The sequence below is a fragment of the Saccopteryx bilineata genome, chromosome 2 (assembly GCF_036850765.1).
Source record: "Saccopteryx bilineata isolate mSacBil1 chromosome 2, mSacBil1_pri_phased_curated, whole genome shotgun sequence".
Lineage (NCBI taxonomy): Eukaryota > Metazoa > Chordata > Mammalia > Chiroptera > Emballonuridae > Saccopteryx > Saccopteryx bilineata.
This window is the reverse complement of record NC_089491.1, coordinates 67,575,247-67,596,157: the sequence shown is the minus strand read 5'-3', so window position 1 is coordinate 67,596,157 and position 20,911 is coordinate 67,575,247. Positions and strand designations below refer to the sequence as shown.

Sequence of the window (20,911 nt, the reverse complement as noted above, 5' to 3'; positions counted from 1 at the left end):
CCAACATGTCCTAGACCCAGTCATACTGAATTCTCCAACCTTTCCAGAAAAACAGGACTTTACAAAAGTTCATACACATAGATTCCTTCTACTTGTAATATCATTACTACTCTTTTTTTAAAAATAAAAATTGCATTTATTAATGTTATGGGGGAGAATAAGAAGTAGGTGCTTCACTCTATCTGTTCACTGGTTGCATGTCATATGTGCCTTGACAGGGTAAACCCAGGGTTTTGAAGCAGTGATCTCAGCATTCCAGGTCGATGTTCTATTCACTGCGCCACCCCAGGCCAGGCAGCATCATTACAGCTCTTATCAGTAAACTCAAACTCTCCTTTCAGAACCAACATAAATGTTACCTCCTCTGATTCTACCTGACTGCCCCCAACAGACTTAGTGACTTCCTTCTTTGGGCTCCCAAGACATTTTGTTCATATTCTTCTTCAACCTGTCTCATTATGGTAATAGACTATGGCATCTAAGAGTTTTGGCTTTGAGTCAGATAGCCTAGTTTTTAATCCACATTAAAAGTTAAAAGTGTGACAGCAGCATCAAGAGGAAAATTAATCAACTGGTACCTGTCAATAGTTATGCAAAATCCTGCATACTGGTATAAATGAACTAAATGCTGCCTGATTACAAAAACATAATCCTATGACCAAGGGGCTCAATATGGTGAAATGCAACACACACAAACCTCTGGTGAAATGTAATTCTGGTTTACAAACCCTAATGCCTATTGAGGCTAACTGGATTAAAAGGCATAAATCAGAGACAGAGGCAGAGTTTGGTCAAACAGGCTTTCTAGAATATTAGACAGCTGGAAAGAGTTATTTCTCAGGTATCCATCTGGGAAGTAAGTCTACTTTCTTCTTCTAGTAGAGTATGTGGTCTTGTGGACCTTGATTCTAGGTTAAGAACTAGGACAGCTTCATTTTTCTAAACATTTTATTAAATGAAAAGTATGGATAATGTTTTCCTAAATGAGTCCCAAGTATAAAAGTCTGTGGTAGAGCAAACATGTGTCTTCTGTTTCAGACTCAGTACAACACTACACAGGCAACTGCAATTGCTTATTAAGGAAACTAGGCGCAGGGAAGAGCTTTGTTGTAATAGGCTCAGTCACCTCCATCCTCTGTGCGCAACCCAGTGATGGGATCCAGCTGGGTCACACAAGTTAGGCACAACCAATACCTAATTTTTTGTTCAGTTCAGTGAACCGGTTTTTAAAATGGCACTTGTAATCAGGGTTCTCTTTAAGGTGGGTGCCTGGGCAACTGCCCAATGTGGAAATCATAAATTTACATTCCTTACTCTTTTTTAATGTTCATCTGTGCAACAGCGTATTCTAAGTGCCCATAGTAATGTTCATTCTGTTCAGAGGTGAAAAAAATTTGACAGAACTATGCTTGTAATACTTGTTTATTCATTTCATAAATCTCATTATACCTTTGATGAAATATTACATTTTAATTCCCTCGTGTTTGTTACTTCAGTAAACAAACATATAACTTAAAGAGAAAAAGTGCCAAACAATCAGGAGGTGACAAGCTGTCATTGGAAATATCTTAAATAACAGTTTTATTGTTTTTTGTCAGGTATTAATATTTTTTCATTAATATTTTAAAACTATTAAAAACATAATATAGTTTTGTGTACCTCTCTTATTATTTAAACATTAAATGCATAAAATAATAAACTACCTTTCGGTATATCAGTTTTTTTATACTTAAAACGGTCATTCGGGCAAAGAACCAGTTGTTAAATTATTTGAATCCCACCACTGGCACAACTCATTTCTGCTACATCCCTAAATCCTTCACTAATTAAGTAGGCATTTACAGCAGGAGTCAGTGTTTGGGGTCTCTCCCTATGGATCCATAATAAACCCAAATCATTGTAGACTCTTTATAATTAATGAATTCATATAAAATTATTATCTATTTCTTAATTTTCTGTCATTATGCATTTTCTCAACAAGTGCCACTGAAAGTACAATGGGATATACAATATTTTCCTGTGATAAAAACTGCTATTCTAGGATTTAAAATTTAGGGAACTTGATCATCCATTATTCCACATGTTAGCAAGGTGAGAGTAGTTTCTACAAACCAAGAAAGGTTTTATTAAGTTAGTGATGACAGCTATCCCCATCCCCTTACCATCCAAAAGTTTGCTATCTATTCAAGCACAGAGTAACCAGAACTGCTGCCTTGTTCTGAACTCTTCACCAGACCCGCGCTATGTGGGCGTGCCCTCCCGTCCTGAGCCTCGCTTAGCGATGGCAGGGAAGGAGGTGTATGTACTAAGGCTTGCCTGGGGAGCCGACCTGAAAACACAAAGGCTGCAAAAACACAAAGTGCTGCACAAAGACTCAAGGTCAATTACTAAAATGAGTGCCAGATTAGAACATGAAAAATGGACAGGGGGCAGAATGATAAGAAACAAGAGAACTTTCAGAGTACAAGGACGAATACAGAAGCCAACATTACCACTCATTCTCATTATCCACACCAACCACACTGCCTCGAAATAATATGCACATGTAAACTATCTAACACACACTTGACATGAAAGATGCTCAGTAGATACTAGTTATCTTTCTTCTCCACTAATTCCACTCCCTAGAATTAATTTTTTTTAAATTAATTTATACCAAGTAGCTTCTATGTATGGCCAAGTACTAGTTGCTGGAAATAAAAAGACAGAATATTAGTTAATCTAGTTAAAATAATGGTCTAGTTCAATATAATCTAGTTAAAATAGTATTCAACAAGAAATAAACAAAATAGCAGGAAAATGACTGACCAGTAAGGTGTCTTGTCTATAAAAGTTTTTCATATTTTTTGAATAGGTATCTGTGTCATGTTAACATCCACAACTTAGAAACTGTAAAGGAAACTGATTTCTTAAATGTCACTTTTCCAAGAGGAGGGTACGAGAATAAAAACAATGTCTCCCAGATAAGATATTGTACTGCACAGGCCACGATCACTGCAAGGAATTACCGCATAAAGTGCAAGTGACCGTGGTGCTCCTATTCTGCATATATGGAACATTCTCATCTACTATGAAGGTTTTCTAAACTAGTTTTCTTGGGGAAAAAATCTGTGTGTGCCACCTTTCTAATCTCATTTCCCTCAGTGGCTCAACACCCCTGCCACTGGACTTCTGTCTAGTTTACTCAGGTGTGAGGTGATGGGCCCTGTGGTGGCCATACTCTGCAGGCAGTATATAATTTATGAGTAGCTCATTGTTTGCTTTGGAGCAGAAATGTTTTCATGGCTCCCAGTTTCAAAACCATTTTACTATTTATTGTGTTCTTTTCTTTTCTTTACAAGCATCTGTGCCACATTCACATAAATGGGTTAGGAATACATCCAGTGGAACTTTCAGAAATAGATCCAGGAAATGGGTCACACAGGTGATGGCAAAGAGCAGTCAAATACAAAGCACACATACAAATCCATGTGCACACACACATGCATACACAGATAATCCTTACATTTGAAAGACAGCAGGTGCCAGTCAAAAACACTGAAAACACATACTAAGATTTAGATTAAAATAACAGGGATTAGCTGTGCACTTTCTGTTACACATGCTTTTCTACCTTTAAGAATTTGAAAGCTACCTATTTCTTCAATAGTATCTTTTTAATTATAGAATGTGCTTACTGTTTAATGAAAGAGAACATGATAATAAATCAGATGAAATTTTTATAATATTATGCACCATTATATTTTATATTCAAAGCTCAATAACATTGAAGAAGCTAGTGTTTTTAAAATAATTTGTGGCGTTAAATAAAAGAAGAGTATAATTTGCCTTAAAATGGTTCTTTTTGACATTGGGTGATGGGTATACAACATAACAATTCAAATACTATGTAAATGTTTACCTGAAACCTATGTACCCTTATTGATCAATGTCACCCTGTTAAATTTAATTTTCTAAATAAAAATTTAAAAAAGGTACTTTTTGATGCATTTTGCAAATAATTAGGAAAAAAAAAATAAGGAAGACAAAAGCCCCAAAAGGGAGTACAAATGGAGATTCTACTTAAGTGACTGTAGCTTTATACTTCATTTCACCTAAATTATACAAGCATCCTCTATTCTGGAAAAAGATAGGGGAAGGCTGCCAAGTTAGCTTGATGTCCACAGTACTCTCTGCTATGATTCAGCAATTGCTCATTACTCCCAAATAACTAAGGTACGGTTGAGAACATAGACAAACTACAGTTCTGACTCTAGAGACCATCGTAGCATTCACAGTTTAAACAAAAAGAAATACTTGGGTGCATTTGAGCTTCTTTATGCTTGTAAAGGAAAGAACAGTGAATGCAATAGAAGCAATCACAACACTCTTCACCAGAGCCGCTAGATTCTATCCCTCTGGTTAGCTGTCAAACATTGGGGAAGGAATCCATCCTTAAAGTCCAACTGAAGAATACGGGTTAAGTAAGACCTAACAAGAATATATTTTCAGAAAGCCAATGCTCATAATGCTTCCAGCTAGAGAACTTTGCAAAGGCAATTTACAAAAATTAAAATTTTCCCTCATAAGAAAAAAACTGTGACATGTAATCTTACCCTTACAAACTATACCAAGCTTAAAGGGAAGAACAGAGAAGAGTAGTTTCTAAATCCCCTCAAAATCAAATATTTTCTTTTTCAACATCATTTACAAACACATTAGTAACATAAACCAGACTGAACCACAAATATCCTACTTAAGAGGAATGGGTTCCTAATTAAATACCTGGATTTCTTTAACAGCAATGTCAATACCACCATCAGTAACCACAGAACTCTGGAATAGTAAAATGGCAATGTATATCCCAGGCACAGATGAACATCTCTAGCACCATCTGAGGTTTGAGAATTGGAATTTCAACAAGTAACAGCGTACGGGCTGAAAGACCTTTACACTTCAGCAGCTGCTGCTCATTAACTGAACCTGTTTGGGCAAGAAACTGAACCTTCTCTGAATCTAGGTTTTTTACCCTTAAAGCAGGAACTGTAACAACAAAGCCAGCAGTAGTAGTCATTGTTGTACCACAAAGAGAAAGCCATAATACCTCTTTCGTTTTTTGAGGGCTTACCCTGTGCTGTGGACTAAAACACGTGGTGAAGAATCACGCCACTGTTTATAGGAGGAAGCTGAGGCTCAGAGACAGGAACTTGCACAAAACCACCTATGTGTTACTAAGGGCAGAATATAAGTGTGAACACCAACCACTCTGACTCCAGAGTCCTGACCTCATTGACATCTCAAAATGCATGCCCACATGATATCCAATGAGGTCAGGTGACTGACTGAACTTTGTAAATGGCAAAGCACCACAGTGATGCAACATATTAATACTGTAACATTTTTAAAGTTGCTGAAATGTATTTTTGGCTGAATACATAATACTATTCTTAGCAAGAGCCCATGAATTCAAGGAACTAAAGAAAAAGCACAAATAACTATGCTACTTGAGAACTAACACAATAGAAAAATGCAGAATATAACTATAAGATAGATGGAAGAGTTGGTGATGTCATTTTGTACATTTGCACGTTCACACACAACCACACAGAGTCCCAACCCATCAAATATCTCTCTAGATGCCCATGGAGGTTGCTGGAATCATTAAAAAGCTGGGAGGTTTGTTGTGTATGGGTCATGGCTCTTCAAGCCCACACTGACCACTTGGCAGGCTGCTCACAGGAGGTTATTAGAGACATAGGACAAGCATGTTAGGCTGCAAATCATCTGTGGCCGAGCCTCACAGGGATAACAAAGGGCAGCAAGTCAGTGAAGCTGAGCTCAATACAACATTTTAGCCTCCTCACTGGCAGCCAAAAACAATTATGGTAAACTGGAAAGCTAACAAAAGCAAAGCAACCATCTATACTGTCATAATATTTCTAAGCATTTAAAATAAGAGGAAAAATCCTATTCACCCAGGACAGGTAAACTGAACTATAGTTATTATTGATAAATTCACATACTATTCGGTTGCAAACACTCTTTCCAGAAATAGGTCCAGTCCTGGGTGAGATGGTCAGGGCAGAAACAGTTGATCTCTCTAGTTCTCTTCACCATTTCCACTTTTCTGAGACTGTCCTAACTCCTCCCAGGGTTTCCATGCTTCTACTAGTTCATCCCATTTCAGACAAGGCCCCCAACATGCATGATCCCCCTGTCCTTTTACTGTGTTGCTCTCCTTTCTTCTAGAAGAGATGACATAAAGCCCCCAGGCCAGAGTGTACAGCTGTGTAGACCTAGCACTGCCTAAACTAAGGTGGTACTTTCACATCCTTCCCTCCCCAAAAGGTTCTCACCATCATCCTGGATATGTGCAGGGCACAATCAGTACAAACCCTCAGCAGCCCTGTATACAAATTCAAAACCAGAACAAGCATAGTGAGTTTCACTCATTCATCTCTGATCACTCACTCATTCAAGTCAATAAATATCTATTGTGTCTAATGTGCACCAGACACTGATGGATCCTGGGCAAATACAAGTTAATAATATTGTACAATCCCTGCCCTCAAGAAACCCATACCTCAAGGCTAGACATGTCAACATGACTAACATTACAGAATGAAGCACGCTAGCGTCAGAAGAGGGTTAACTGGACTTACCACATTTGGGTTGGCCTTATGTCGAAAGCACGTAATGTTCACCACATATGGCCAATCATCAGGCTCCATCAGCACCCCAGCAGCGTGAGCACATGTGACATGAAAGGAGGCTGGGCAGCGGCTGTAGGAACACTGGATGCAAGCTCCAGAGACCTTCTTAACCCGGTGTCTGCAGAAGATGCATTTCTGGAGGGTTAAAGCAGAGAATATCAAGTCAAACTAACTAACTCAGCCAATTTCCACACTTCACAGAATAACAGCTATTAGAGATGAAGAAAATTCATTATACCAACAAGATCTGACCTTCCATAGGCCCAAGTATTGACAGCAATTATGGCAATATAAGCTGCACACTTTCAAGAAAACACACTGCTACAGTCACATACTGCCAGACATATGTCGCAATACTTCTTGTTAGGGAAGCCAAACTCTTCTGCACATGATTCCCGAGGCACAGAGCTGAGGCCCAAGGGTCCACCCATCAACACTGAAGCCATTTCTCTTTTGTCTGCTGCATGGCAGGCCCTTCTGTACATCAAGAGATAGAATATGCGTTTGGAGGACAGGCACATACTCGCCTAAATTAGATGCGGGCTTCAAAAATAGCCAAATAGCACACAGATGGACTAAGTTTTCCATTTGAAAAAAAATGTAAAAGTGTTAAATGGTCCTATGTGGAAACTAGGGGTTCAAGTGTTTAATAATCCAAATCTGAACCCTTCACCGCGGACACAAAAATATGCCTCCCAAAGTGAGAAAATTGAAAATTATCCCAAAGGGCATAATTTTGTTGAATATCTATTGCTGACTATGCCTGGGGAAAAAGAATGAAAATAAAAACAGTAATAATGATTACCACAATCTAAAAATTATATTGCATACAATTAGCACTAAACATCATCAGTACAATTGTTCTGAGAGATGAGAAAAATAAACCAGCTTCACTAAATATAAAATTTGTGAACTAATACTTGAGGGTTAGATAAAAAAAAATGGTTATAGAACAAGATAGGTTAGCTTCAGAAAGAAGAAATGATGAAACAGCTCGACTTTTCATTCCTAAGGATAACAAAGGTCTGCAATCTGATCAAATGCTGGTGCAGCTGCTCTCCTTTATAGGTGCATCTTCCTTCCTGGAGAATTAAAAAGGTACTTAAACTCAATGCCTTTTGGGGGCTGTGATATTTTATCACAGACCTGCTAGTACCAATGTGCACTTGAGTTCTAACTCTTCTTTGCCTCCACATCTAATGAGCCACTTCAGTCATACAGCATCTGTATTTAATCTTGCTCTAATCTCTCCCTGCCCTTCCACACCAGTTGCCATCCCCCTGCCTCTGCCGTGGAGTCTTGCCCAGCACAGTAATGGCCTCCTAAATGTCCTCTCCTTTTATTTCAACCCATCTCACTTCATCTTCCTCAGGCCTGACAGAGTGATGTCTTTACAACATAAGTTCTACGTCTACACCTGTTTAATGTTCTTTGGTGGCTTCTCCTTATCTCTAAGACATTCTAAGGGGGGAAAAACAGCATGAGATGGAAGAGGAAAGCTTATAAATGGCCCTTTCTGGTCCATCTGAGCAGTATTATCTCTCACCAGTTCCCATAATGGTCCTACATCCGGGCATTCATCTGATTTTCCTACCGTCTGGATTTAATGTACAATTAAGTATTTTTAAGGGGGTAAGGATGCAGCTTACCAAATTAAGAAATTACAAATGGAGAGAGAGAACACACCATAGAACTAAAACAAGACCTTTTGATAATTCTAATTATTTGAAAGGTGATGACAGATGTAATAGCAAAACTCACATCAGGAGTCCCAAGTATAATCAGATAATCTTTTAAGAGCCTAGTCATACTACACAGAGGTCAAGCATTTGAATAAGTTCAAATATTAACAGATGTATCAAAGGAGAACTTATTTTCTATTTTTCTAATTAAACAGAATTTTTTTTTTTTTGCATTTTTCTGAAGCTGGAAACGGGGAGGCAGTCAGACAGACTCCCGCATGCGCCCGACCAGGATCCACCTGGCACGCCCACTAGGGGGTGATGCTCTGCCCATCTTGGGGCGTCTCTCTGTTGCAATCAGAGCCATTCTAGCACCTGAGGCAGAGGCCACAAAGCCATCCCCAGCGCCCGGGCCATCTTTGCTCCAATGGAGCCTTGGCTGCGGGAGGGGAAGAGAGAGACAGAGAGGAAGGAGAGGGGGAGGGGTGGAGAAGCAGATGGGCGCTTCTCCTGTGTGCCCTGGCCGGGAATCGAACCTGGGACCTCCGCATGCCAGGCCGACGCTCTACCACTGAGCCAACCGGCCAGGGCTAATTAAGCAGAATATTTTAAGAGTGGGAAAGAGTAGTACAACTTAACTAATTAACAAATTAATAATTCTTAGCCACCATAAACTTTCTCATTAAACAGAGGCCCTCCAGAAACAGTGAGGGAGACAGAAAGAATATATCACACTTAAGCTCAGGAGGATTCAGCTCTTGGAATCTAGTAAGGGAAATACCCTCCTTCCCGAGGAAGATCAGGAGTGGTCATTTCCAAGGATAGAATCCAGTCAGTATCCTTAGAAAACCAACCTAGCTATATATAGACCAGAGATTTTTCTACCAGTGTACCGCATGAATTTTTAAAACATGCAATACCTGACTGACCTCTTTTCCCTTAGATCAGTGGTTTTTAACCACTGGTCCAACAACCTGGTTAACTCTTTCGCAGACTGGCACAAAATTTCTGCTGGACCACCACCAGTCCATGGATGGAGGTTGAAAAATACTTTCTTAGATTGTCAGATTTAAAAAAATGACAACAGCCAATACAACAATAGTTATCTGGTTTGAATGAATCAAAATTATACCTATATTTTTTGTCAGACTGGCAAAAAAATATGTTCTGGTGTACTGCAGAATTTTAGTAATTAGTTTATGTGTGCCAATGAGATGGAAAAGGTTGAAATCGCTGCATAGACTGTTGTAACTCAACGCTTTGGAAGACATTTATTCACAAGGTTGAGAAATTTGACTTAAATATAAAATAGGTTTGCGGAGATAGAGAACTAAACAAAACCCAGCAGGGAAGCCATTCTGTATCCTGCAGCACAGTCTACATAGTACAGTAAGTCCTCAGTTGATGTTGTTGATAGGTTCTATGACTTTAATAAAAACGATGTATAAGGAAACCAGTTTTACCATAGGCTAACAGATATAAGCAAGAGTTCTTATAACAACTTACCAAAATTATAAATAAACAACTTGAATGAAATGACATCTTATTTGAGGATTTGCTGTATTTCCAAACCCTATTTTCACTTGACTTGCTGCTAAACCAGTTCTCTGCCCTGGCTGAAGCATCTGTGGTAATTTGATACCTACACAAAATTTAATGTAGGAGGGCAAAGAGTAGGACAAATCTTAAAAATGTTGCAGTGGAATAAGTGCTGTTGAAAGAACTAAGGACAAAATGCCTCACAGAAGTAGAGCTGCTGTAGTGTGTTCCGCTTAGGGACAACACTGGGAAGAAGGCTTTAACGGAACTCAATAACTGATTGGCTTAAGATGGTGGACTTGGCCCCTCCTACCATTCCTCCAGCCCCAAATTCTAAATAAAGATATAGGAAAAGGAATGCAACCATAATAGCATGGACTAATAAGAAAGGGTGTAACTAACTCCAAGAAGCAGATCCTCAGCAAAAAGCTATTAGTAAAGTATTTCTGAGGTAACAGTTCTGGCAAGATCAATGCCATGCGTGAAAGTGAATACCTAAAAGATAAACTACCCTGTTGGGCCAGTCTGACGTCCCATCCTACTCCCAATCATCATTAGCACATGAGATAATCTGATTTGTTTTGAATTCAAGTCCTGTGTCCAACCCATCATTTAATAAGACAAGTGGGTTCTCATTGGGCGGAAGAAAGAACAAGTGCACCCAAGCTGTACAATGATACTTAAAATCTATCTCCTAAAATATCTATTTTAGAAAAACCAATCCATAAAAGAGAGGTGCTATAATTTATAAACAGAATTTCTGACTTAAGGGGTCAGGTAAGCAGAAAGAGAAGATGATTTTTTATTTTTTTTAAGTGAGAGGAGGGAAGATAGAGAAATAGACACCTGCATGCACCCCAACTGGGATCCACTTGTCAACCCCCCATCTGGGACTGACTTTCGAACCAACCAAGCTATCCTCAGTGCTTGAGGCCGCCGCTGGAACCAATCGGAGCCACTAGCTATGAGAGGTGAAGAGAGAGAGAAGGGGGAGAGAAAGGGGAAGAGAAGCAAATGGTTGCTTCTCAAGTGTGCCGACCAGAGATCAAACCTGGGCCTTATGCACGCCAGGCCAATGTTCTATCCACTGAGCCAACTGGCCAGGGCCAGAAGATGATTTTAAAAGAGGTACAGCACAGACCCTGGAATTGTGGTTCAGTGGATAGAGCATTATCCCCAAGAGCTCAGGTCACAGCTTTGATCCCTAGTCAGGGCACATACGAGAAGTTACCAATGAGTACACAACTAAATGGAACAATGGGTTGATGTTTCTCTCCCTCTCTTTCCCCCTCTTTCCCCCTCCTCCCCTCAAAATCAATGGAATTTAAAATTTTTTAAAAACATACTGCTCACAAAAATTAGGAGATATTTCAAAATGAATATAAAGGTATAAAATATAGCTAATTTTTGTGAACAGTGTACATAAATAAAATAGAAGAGATACAATACAGATTACAACAGAGATTCTAAAATATATGCCACCATTTGTAAAAAACAGTAACAACTACATAGCCACTTCTAATAATTTAAAAATATTATTACAAAAACCAAGATGTGCTGAATATTGGAATGGATCTCACTGAAGATCAAATTAGCAACTGGAAATGGAGACTAGAGATTGTATAGAACACAAAAGAAAGTATCAAAAAAGAAGAAACATTAAACACAAATGCTAAACAGTGTGCAGAAGCAATCCAGATGTTCTATATCTTCCTAAAGGGCATTCTAGAGGACCAGAAAAAGAGAAAATAACAGAAAATGTCCAAACCTGAAGAAGACGTAACATGTAGAAGTAACTTTTTAAAAATCACCTAAACACCTCCTATACACAGCTTAGAACTCCAAGTAAAAAAAAGAAAATCCCAAAATCTTCCGGAGAAAAGAGAAATCATATTACCATCATATCTCTAATCTGCAGTAGTGAATACTAAAAGAAAATGAAACAATGTCTTCCAACTTCTAAAGGAAAATTAAATTTGGTCTATATCCAACTTAATCACCATTCAAATGTGAGTGCAAACATAAAGATATTTTTTTAATAGAAAAAAAGGATAAAAAATATGTACGAAGAAGTGAAGAAGCAACCAAAATGCTACATATGTGGATAAATCTACATAAATATTGACTTCATACACAATAAAAGCAATGGCGTCTGGATTTTAAATATACATAAAATTTAAATAGATGAACAATAGAAGATACAAGGAGGAAGTGGTAAAAGCAAAGTTTTAAGTGTTCAAACATTCTTGAATTGTCCGAGAAAAGGGTAAAAGTACCAATTAACTAATTGTGTGGGGGAAAAACAGAATAAGAAAAAATAAATTCAAACAAAGACAAAAAAGGAAACAAACATAGTACAAGTGTGAGCAAAAGGAAAAGCACATTGTAAATCAGTAGCTCTAAGAACTATATCTTATGTCAAGTGTACAAAGTCTAAACTTGATCTTATAGACCAAGGTTAGCAAAACTTTTCTTAAAGTACCAGATAATAACTTAATATTCTAGGCTATGTGCCTACAGTACCAGTTGCAACTACTCAATTCTGCCATTGTAGTGTAAAAGAAGCCACAGCTAATCCATAAAGGTGCAGCTGTATTCCAATAAAACTTGACTTACAGCAGCAAGCACACGCCTTGGTTCTACTAACTCCTGCTATAAATCAGGGGCACATATTTGAAGTTAGTAAGCTGTGAAATGATAAAATTATTATTTAAGAAAGATAATTTTAGCCTGACCAGGTGGTGGCACAGTGGATAGAGCGTCAGACTGGGATGCTGAGGACCCAGGTTCGAGACCCCGAGGTCACCAGCTTGAGTGTGGGCTCATCTGGTTTGAGCAAGGCTCACCAGCTTGGATCCAAGGTCGCTGGCTTGAGCAAGGGGTTACTCGGTCTGCTGAAGGACCGTGGTCAAAGCACATATGAGAAAGCAATCAATGAACAACTAAGGTGTCGCAATGCGCAACGAAAAACTAATGATTGATGCTTCTCATCTCTCCGCTCCTGCCTGTCTGTCCCCTCTATCCCTCTCTCTGACTCTTTCTCTGTCTCTGTTAAAAAAAAAAAAAAAAAAAAAAAAGAAAAGAAAAGAAAGAAAGAAAGATAATTTTAGCAGCAAGATAAAGGTTAGATTGGTGGGAAAAGAAACTATAAGGACATATAGATGAAAAAGGGGCCACCTACTAGACCTGACAAACTCAGGGGAGGCCTGCATGGTAGCCTTTCAAACTCAGAGACCCAAAGGAACCACATAAGATGGCCTGAAATTAAAAGTGTCTAACTAAAGGCAAGTTGTGGCAGGTAGTCACATCTTAGGCCAGTATCTTTCTTGACAAAGATCAATCTTTACCTTAAGTGACCCTGCCTATTTGGCATCTACTATAACATACTTTTGAAATGTCAAAGTAATTAGAGTAATTCCCTTTTTCCAGACGCCTCAGGACACAATCTCTCCCTAGAACAAGAGACCACAGAAACCCTTATTGTTATCTGGTTGCACACACACCATCTCCACGTGCTGTAAATGTTAATTGTTAACTATCCTGTACCCACCAATGTAAAATAGTATCTGTCTCTTCATTTTACTCTTTATCCAATCTCAGTGACTTCCCTACTTTTCTTTCTCCTGCCTCCCTAAACCACCACCAATGAATTCCATGTAACCCTCCTTACACCTTCTTCTTTGATTGTAGCATATATAAAATAAATTGCAGCCCTGATTAGTCCAAGGATAGAATGTCGGCCTGGTGTGTGGAAGTCTTGGGGTCGATTCCTGGTCATGGCACACATGAGAAGCACCCATCTGCTTCTCTCCCCCTTCCTTTTCCCCATTCTCTCTCTCTTCTCCTCTCAAGGTCAGTGGCTGATTTGTCCAAGCATTGGCCCCAGATGGGGGTTGCCGGATTATCCTGCTTGGGCACATGCAGGAGTCTGTCTCACTATCTTCCCTCCTCTCACTTAAAATAAATAAATAAATAAAAATCAATAATTAAATTGCAAAATTGCCATTCTTCAGAGCATTTTCCCAATCCATTGAGATTTTGCTTCTTGGCAATTGGTGTCAGTTTGGCTCAAATAAATTCATAAAAATTCTCTAAAGGTTTAGATGTTTCTTAAGTTGACAGAAGCCATGGAAATATGGACACAATGGATGGTGAGTACTGGGGCTAGGAAAGTGGGTATTAGGAGGAAGGTAAGCTTTGAGTGTTTTTAACTCATTACTCATTGACAGAGATTCCATATCTTCCTTTAAATAGAACTACTTTATTTAGCTCAAGGCCAGGGCTGGACAGTCCGTGTTCTGTGGGAAAGAACCTCTCTAGCAGCTGCCTAAGTCTAAAAATGGATGAGGGTAGAGGCAACGCCAATTTCCAGACAGATGGGGATAGAAGGGAGCTAGTGAACAGTACGATTATAGGGCATTGGAAAGTAGGGAAGGTTCAGAAAGACAGCCATTTTTCCTATAGGTCACTGAGGTGCCAGTGAAAGGTGTGAGAAACCAATTTTGGGATGGTAGTTAATAAAAGAGGTTTGAGAAGTCAAACGGGGCAGCCTAGAGAACTATCACTCTGGGTGCTTGAACACAAAGTCGAGGAGGTGCTTGACATCTAGGGAGACCAACATAGCACACCAGGAACATGCCAGCACAGCTGACATTAAGAGTGACTTTCGAGTGTCATTCACCTTTATGGTTTCCTAGTAAGGATACCTGAAACAGCAGCTGCGCAGTCAATGTTTGCCGAATTAAACTGAATCCAATCAAGTTTTCGTCAAGTTATAGACTTCTCATCTACTTCCTCAACAGTTAAAAAAGACCCCCCCCCATTCTATAACTATGCCACAGGGGTGTCAGAGCACTTAAGAATGACTGGAAGGCCTTCTTAAAACACAAACTGCTGGCTCTACCCCCAGAGTTTCTGTCTAGGGAAGAGGGGGCATTGAAATTGCATTTCTAACAAGTTCCCAGTGAGGTTGATAATGTTGATCTGGGGATCTCACTTTTGATAATTACTGGGTCTGAGGCTTAAAGGGTTAAAGGGTGTTGATTATTCTGAGAGCTTCTATAGTATAGAGAATTCAAGAGTACAATATTTTTCATCTATTCTTCTGTGTCAAGGGCTGAGAGAATCCTCAGGCGAGTATGATTTATGGAGCACTGTACTTTTTTGGAGGTCTGGATTCCCACACTTATTCCAATGGCAGAGGCCATTAAGGCTCCTAATGGATTGAAGAATTAATGAAGTATCTGGCAATGAGGCTTTGTGTATCATTAGATTCCTTGAGCATACAGCTTGACAAAGGGCATCAAGAAATGATGAGCTGTGAAGGAGTTGGTGGTTCAAAGCACATCCCCTTTCCTTTTTTTTTCTTTTAATATGATTTATAGTATAATTTTATTGTTGTTTTGCCACCTTTATTCCTTTTTCTTCCATAAATAGGCAGGTAATTCCAAAACAGGCACAAATGCTTTTTATTTTAATTAGTGATTTCCTATCAGACAAGTAACTTGCTAATGATAATGATATATTAGCTAATTCCTTTTTCCTTTTGCCCTCCAAAGACACTTTTCTTCTCCAAGCACTACACTACACAGCAAGTTAACATTCCCAACTCAAAAGGGGAATAATGTTGAATTCAATGAGTACCACTATTGTTGTAGGCAAGTCAGAGGATTGAGGTTGAAAGTTTCATTTTGCTCCAAGTCTTTACTACAGGTTTTAACGTAGAATGCTTATATTTTTTAACTTAGAAAATTTATCTTCTGCTCATCAGTATTCATTAAGTCAGTCACTGATGTGCCAATACCGGCCAGTGCTGGGGGGACACGGATATGATACCAGTCCGAGTTCTACAGCAAGGAGCTTCCAGGCCACGGGAGAAAGCAGACATGCAAACAGCAGCCAAAGGAAAGCAGAATGCAACAGCTGTTATGAGACAAGGTTCAGAAGGAGCAGAGAGAAGAGAAGACTGATACTGAAAGAAATCAGTTTATCCAGGGAGTAAAGAGCAATTGGAGAGGGATGGGTAGGGAAATATTAAAAACCCACATCCAAGGGGAACTGACCCTGCTTTTGTGAGAGGCAGTAATTAATATGTAGTCTCATGACACTTTAACCACACAGAATTGTCCTGATCTCAACTGTCTAATAGCAGACACCATGAAATGAAACAGTAAAACTCAATTCTGAATACATGCATCAGCTCATAACATGGTAAGTCCTCTCTGTCTCTCCATAGCTCCCCCCGCCAAGAAAAATTATTTTTATACTTCAAGTTCAGAGCATTAAAATAAATGGCTCATGATGTCAGTGTGTTGAATTAAATCCTTATTTATGATATGTATCAGAAGCCATTTATCTCATTGCTTTTTGTTTGCAGATTCACCCTGGAAAAGGTGAGAAGCTAAGAAAAAGTCAAGCAGCAGGCTGAAGAGGAAAGGGCAGAGAATGAGCTCAGCCAGGCCAAGGGGCAGAGCTGGAGAAGCGGGCAGAGACGACCAGGGTCCTGGAGGAGGCTGTACTTACTCAAAACAAGGCTAGACAGTCATTACCAGCCCTGAGAAATGATAAATAAAATCATAAAAGAGCTCTAGCACTGGAGAGGCTACAGCAGTGTAGACACAAACTGACAAATTAGCAAATGACTCTTGAAATGTGCTATGTCAACAGCCCAATCACACCTCCTTTCATTTTAAATAAGCAGATACACCTCAGGGAAGATTGCCAAAAAGGAATATTTCTGGAAAAATCTTTTTTTTTTTTTGTATTTTTCTGAAGCTGGAAACGGGGATAGACAGTCAGACAGACTCCCGCATGCGCCTGACCGGGATCCACCCGGCACGCCCACCAGGGGGCGATGCTCTGCCCCTTCGGGGCGTCGCTCTGTCGCAACCAGAGCCACTCTAGCGCCTGAGGCAGAGGCCACAGAGCCATCCCCAGTGCCCGGGTCATCTTTACTCCAATGGAGCCTCGACTACGGGAGGGGAAGAGAGAGACAGAGAGGAAGGAGAGGGGGAGGGGTGGAGAAGCAGATGGGTGCTTCTCCTGTGTGCCCTGGCCGGGAACCGAACCCGGGACTTCTGCACACCAGGCCGACGCTCTACCACTGAGCCAACCGGCCAGGGCCTGGAAAAATCTTTTAAGCCAAGCACCAGAACACTGATTACACATAGTAGGTGCTCAATAAACAGCCATTGACTAAACGAATACTTGTTTCCTTTTATAATGTGTTACTTCATTCGTTCAGCCATTTAAAAATATCTTCTATGTAAAAGGCATTATATAAAATGCGAAAGAAGATACACAAATAAAAAATATATAATTTGTGTATTCAAGGAGCTTAATCTTGCATACAAAAATAGCTGAAATGAAAGCTTCGCAGGGTAATTCTGACAAGCAAGATAAAGTGCTACTGAATCTGGAAAGCGAGAGGGCTGGACTAGCAGAACAACAGTGAGGCCAGCATGCACACACCTCAGCTAGTCACCTACCTCCACCCCAGCACTTCCACAATTCTCCTACTGAGATCCAGAAGATGCTGAACTTCAAGACAGCCGTCTAAGACACACCAAATACAGGCCAAGGAAGCAGGTATGATTCTGCTTGAATAGCTCAGGTCACATGGCAGGAGAGCTCAGGCAGGTGACCTGTGCACCGTTCAAAACTGAGGGCCATGAAGGCTCCAAGTCCAGACACTGCTGGGTCAGTTCCATCAGTCTGGCTCCTGAGAACCCGTAACAATGTAAAATGTGGTTTCTCCAAAGTCAGAAGTTTCTTGTAATTAACTTCTGGGAGTTCAGAGGCCATGCGCAATGCTTCTGCACCAGGTCAGACACTGCCTCCGAGTGTTGGGGACATGCTGCACACTGGCAGAGCCTGCAGCGGCGAGGACCTAGATCTGCCACATGGCTTGGGGAAACTACCCAGCGGGGTTTTAGAGAACTAGGGAAGTCAGCAAGAGCAGGTGGGCTTTGAGCTCATCTTGAAGAACTAGCAGGTTTCAGCCAATGCACAGGAGAAATGAGGAAGGAGGAAGGACATTCAAGATGGATGTAACAAAGCTCAGAAGTGTGAAACCATGAGGCAAAACAAAGTTAAGAAATGTGAGCACAGCTAAGGGGTGACAAGCTAGAAAGGCAAGATCTTAGAAATTCTTGGACAGTAGTACCCTGACAGAAATCTCACTTTCACCTGCCAAGGTGAAAGAATGATAATCTTTAGATGGAAAATAGAGCTATTTTATTACAATTTTCTGAGTGGTTTAGGTTTAAATCTCAGTCAAACACAAAATTCTCCAGAGCAGGCTACACAGAAAATCAGAATGATCCTTGACAAAGAATGTCTGTAGGTCAGGCATGTCTCTTTGCTTGACCATCTTTTGCTCCTTGGGGTTGGCCAAATTCTACTCATCTTGTTATCAAAGGTACCTGGCAGAGTGTACAAATAAGTATCTTGGCAGTACCTTGACCAAATAACCACATTACTCCTGTCTTCCCTACTTGGACAGTTTTTCAGAGTAGTTAGAAGCATGGACTAGGAAGTGAGAGCTGATTTTGAATACAAGCTCAGCACAGGCACAAAGGCAAGTCACAGGAACAGCAAAAATAACTTGGTGAGAACAGACATGAAGGAGTGAGGAGGCTGTGAGGGAAACAGCTAGCCTATGAATGCTTCCTGCCTTTCTTTCCTATACTCCACTAAGCAAAAAACCAGAGCTTTCCCTCTGCACTTGCTACCTGGGCAGTCAGAAAACTCAGACAGAAAAGCAGCATTTGTAAACAAATTAAATATTAAAGGCAACAGCACAATCTCATGTTGAAAAAGGCATCTCACTAATAGTGTAGAGCAGCACTTCCTGAATCACAAAATAGGCTGAGAAAAATCAATCACTTATCGCTTCTACTTCTCTGATATCCCGTTTGGGTTTCATCCTTTATTTCAAGTTTATTTCCAATTTAAAGGGCAAAAGGGGTATATAATTACAGCATATAGAGAGCTTTAGATCAAATCTTCTTGAGAACTTACTGTCACTACACATCACTAAAAATAAACATTTTCTAAGTACTTTTGTATTTGCATTTTTGTTTCTTTTAATTTCTTAACATCTATGAGTACCTGTTTCCTAGAGTAAATTTTATTATTTGAAATCATTGTTTATAAGAGATCAAACAGAAAATTTTAACTTCCCTGAATAAAAAATGTAATAGGGCTCAGAATCACTGAATTATTTACTTAAAAAATAACAACAACAACAACAACAAAACACTGTGTGCCTGACCTGTGATGGTGCAGAGGACGGTGTTGACCTGGAATGTTGAGGTTGCTGGTTTGAAACCTGTGCTTGCCTGGTCAACGCACATATGAGAAGCAGCTACTACGAGTTGATACTTCCCGCTCCTCCCCACTCCCTCTTTCCTCTCTTTCTATCTCTCTCTCTTCTAAAATCAATATTTAAAAATCTTAAATAAACTTTAAAAAAGCACTGTACCCTTTTTGGTATAATAGGCCCTGCTAAAGTCACTGATGGGCTTGTTCTTCACCCCCTAAAAATCCATTCAGATTTGTGACTTACAAATGAGGAAAATTTCTTAACTGTTTTTTTTTAAAGATTTCTCTGGATTAATATTAGAAAAAACAATATTCCAATTATTTAGTTCTCAGTGTTAAATTAAAAAAAAATAAAATTTTCCTGTTTGATACAATTTAGGAAGGCTGGTTTACATTCCACTGCTCCCAGGACAGGCAAACAAACAAACAAATTCACTCATTATAAAATTCAGATATAACTTGCTATTAGGATTATCAAATCATGGATTATGACACATTTGTATTTATTTCTGGCCTTGAGCCTGAAGGCCTAAAGATATCTGACCACACACACAGAATACCTCAAAGATAAAGACTAATTATCCTTAGTAATACTGTATTTGTGTTGAGACAGTGAAAGCATCCAACCTCAAGAAAGACAGTTTCATTTTTTTTAGAGAGAGGTGGGTATGGTTTCTCAAATCCATGTTTTTCAATATATTTATTGAAAGTGCAATCATTGGTGAGGCTGAGGACTAAACAGTGAATGTGCCTCCCGTTCACTAATCTGCGAGAAAGGAATTGAATCCTACAAGTCAGGTTTTAAGCACTTCTGTCTTATCCAGCTTCCCACAGGCCTTTTTTAACCTGTGAAATGAACATTTATCCACATTCCTGCTGCATATACTTATCTTGGCGAATGGTACTTACTTAACTGGTTGGTGAAAAAAAATTTTTTTCTCATCATTTTTCTTTGATAACTACAGAAGCTGCTATGCTGTGATGTGCTTTCTGCTCTGAAAACCAGAAGCTGTCCCAAGCCTTCTGAATACACCTGATCCTTATTAGAAACAGTCACCCATTAATTGCTCTATCTGTGGCCTGCACCAACCTAAGCCTCGTCTTTCAATTATGCCAGCAGCAGACCACATTGAGAAAATTAATGCTTAAATTAAAATACCCTGACATCACGTCTCCAAATAAAACTGAGAAAGCAGTGAAAAGCCATAAAGTCATGACGTGCAGAGCACGCGTGTCCTGGCTGACCTTTCAGAGGAAGAACCTCTCTGGTAGAGATATCTGTGGCCCTAACAGCGGACTCAGGGTATGGTCCCGTGTGAACAGACTGTCCAGGCCAGAGCCCCCTCCTTCTCCTGCAACCCCGCCACTGCCTTGCTTGCTTCAGATGTTCAGGAGAAGCATCACTGGTGAGTGTGGGGATCTGTCTTCTAGACAAGACAAATCTGGGGTTCCCAATCTCAAGTGGGCCCTAGGGTCACTTGGAAATTCTTTTTCTTCCTCCCAATTTAGGGAGTAGACAAAGGTGGTAAAACAGGTTCTAGTCAAAGGTTTAAGACTGGCCCTGGCCGGTTGGCTCAGTGGTAGAGCGTCAGCCTGGCGTGCGGAAGTCCCAGGTTCAATTCCTGACCAGGGCACACAGGAGAAGCGCCCATCTGCTTTTCCACCCCTCCCCCT

At 39.9% G+C, this 20,911-nt stretch overlaps 1 protein-coding gene across 4 annotated transcripts in view; it reads right to left on the bottom strand.

Moving 5' to 3' along the window:
- Nucleotides 1–20,911, bottom strand: part of KDM4C (lysine demethylase 4C) — a 465,635-nt gene that overhangs the window by 67,751 nt on the left and 376,973 nt on the right. For all 4 annotated transcript variants that reach the window (XM_066257226.1, XM_066257228.1, XM_066257229.1 and 1 more), the window contains one exon: nucleotides 6,642–6,827. In XM_066257226.1, coding sequence (XP_066113323.1) covers nucleotides 6,642–6,827 — 186 coding nt within the window. The remainder of the gene's footprint in view (nucleotides 1–6,641; nucleotides 6,828–20,911) is intronic.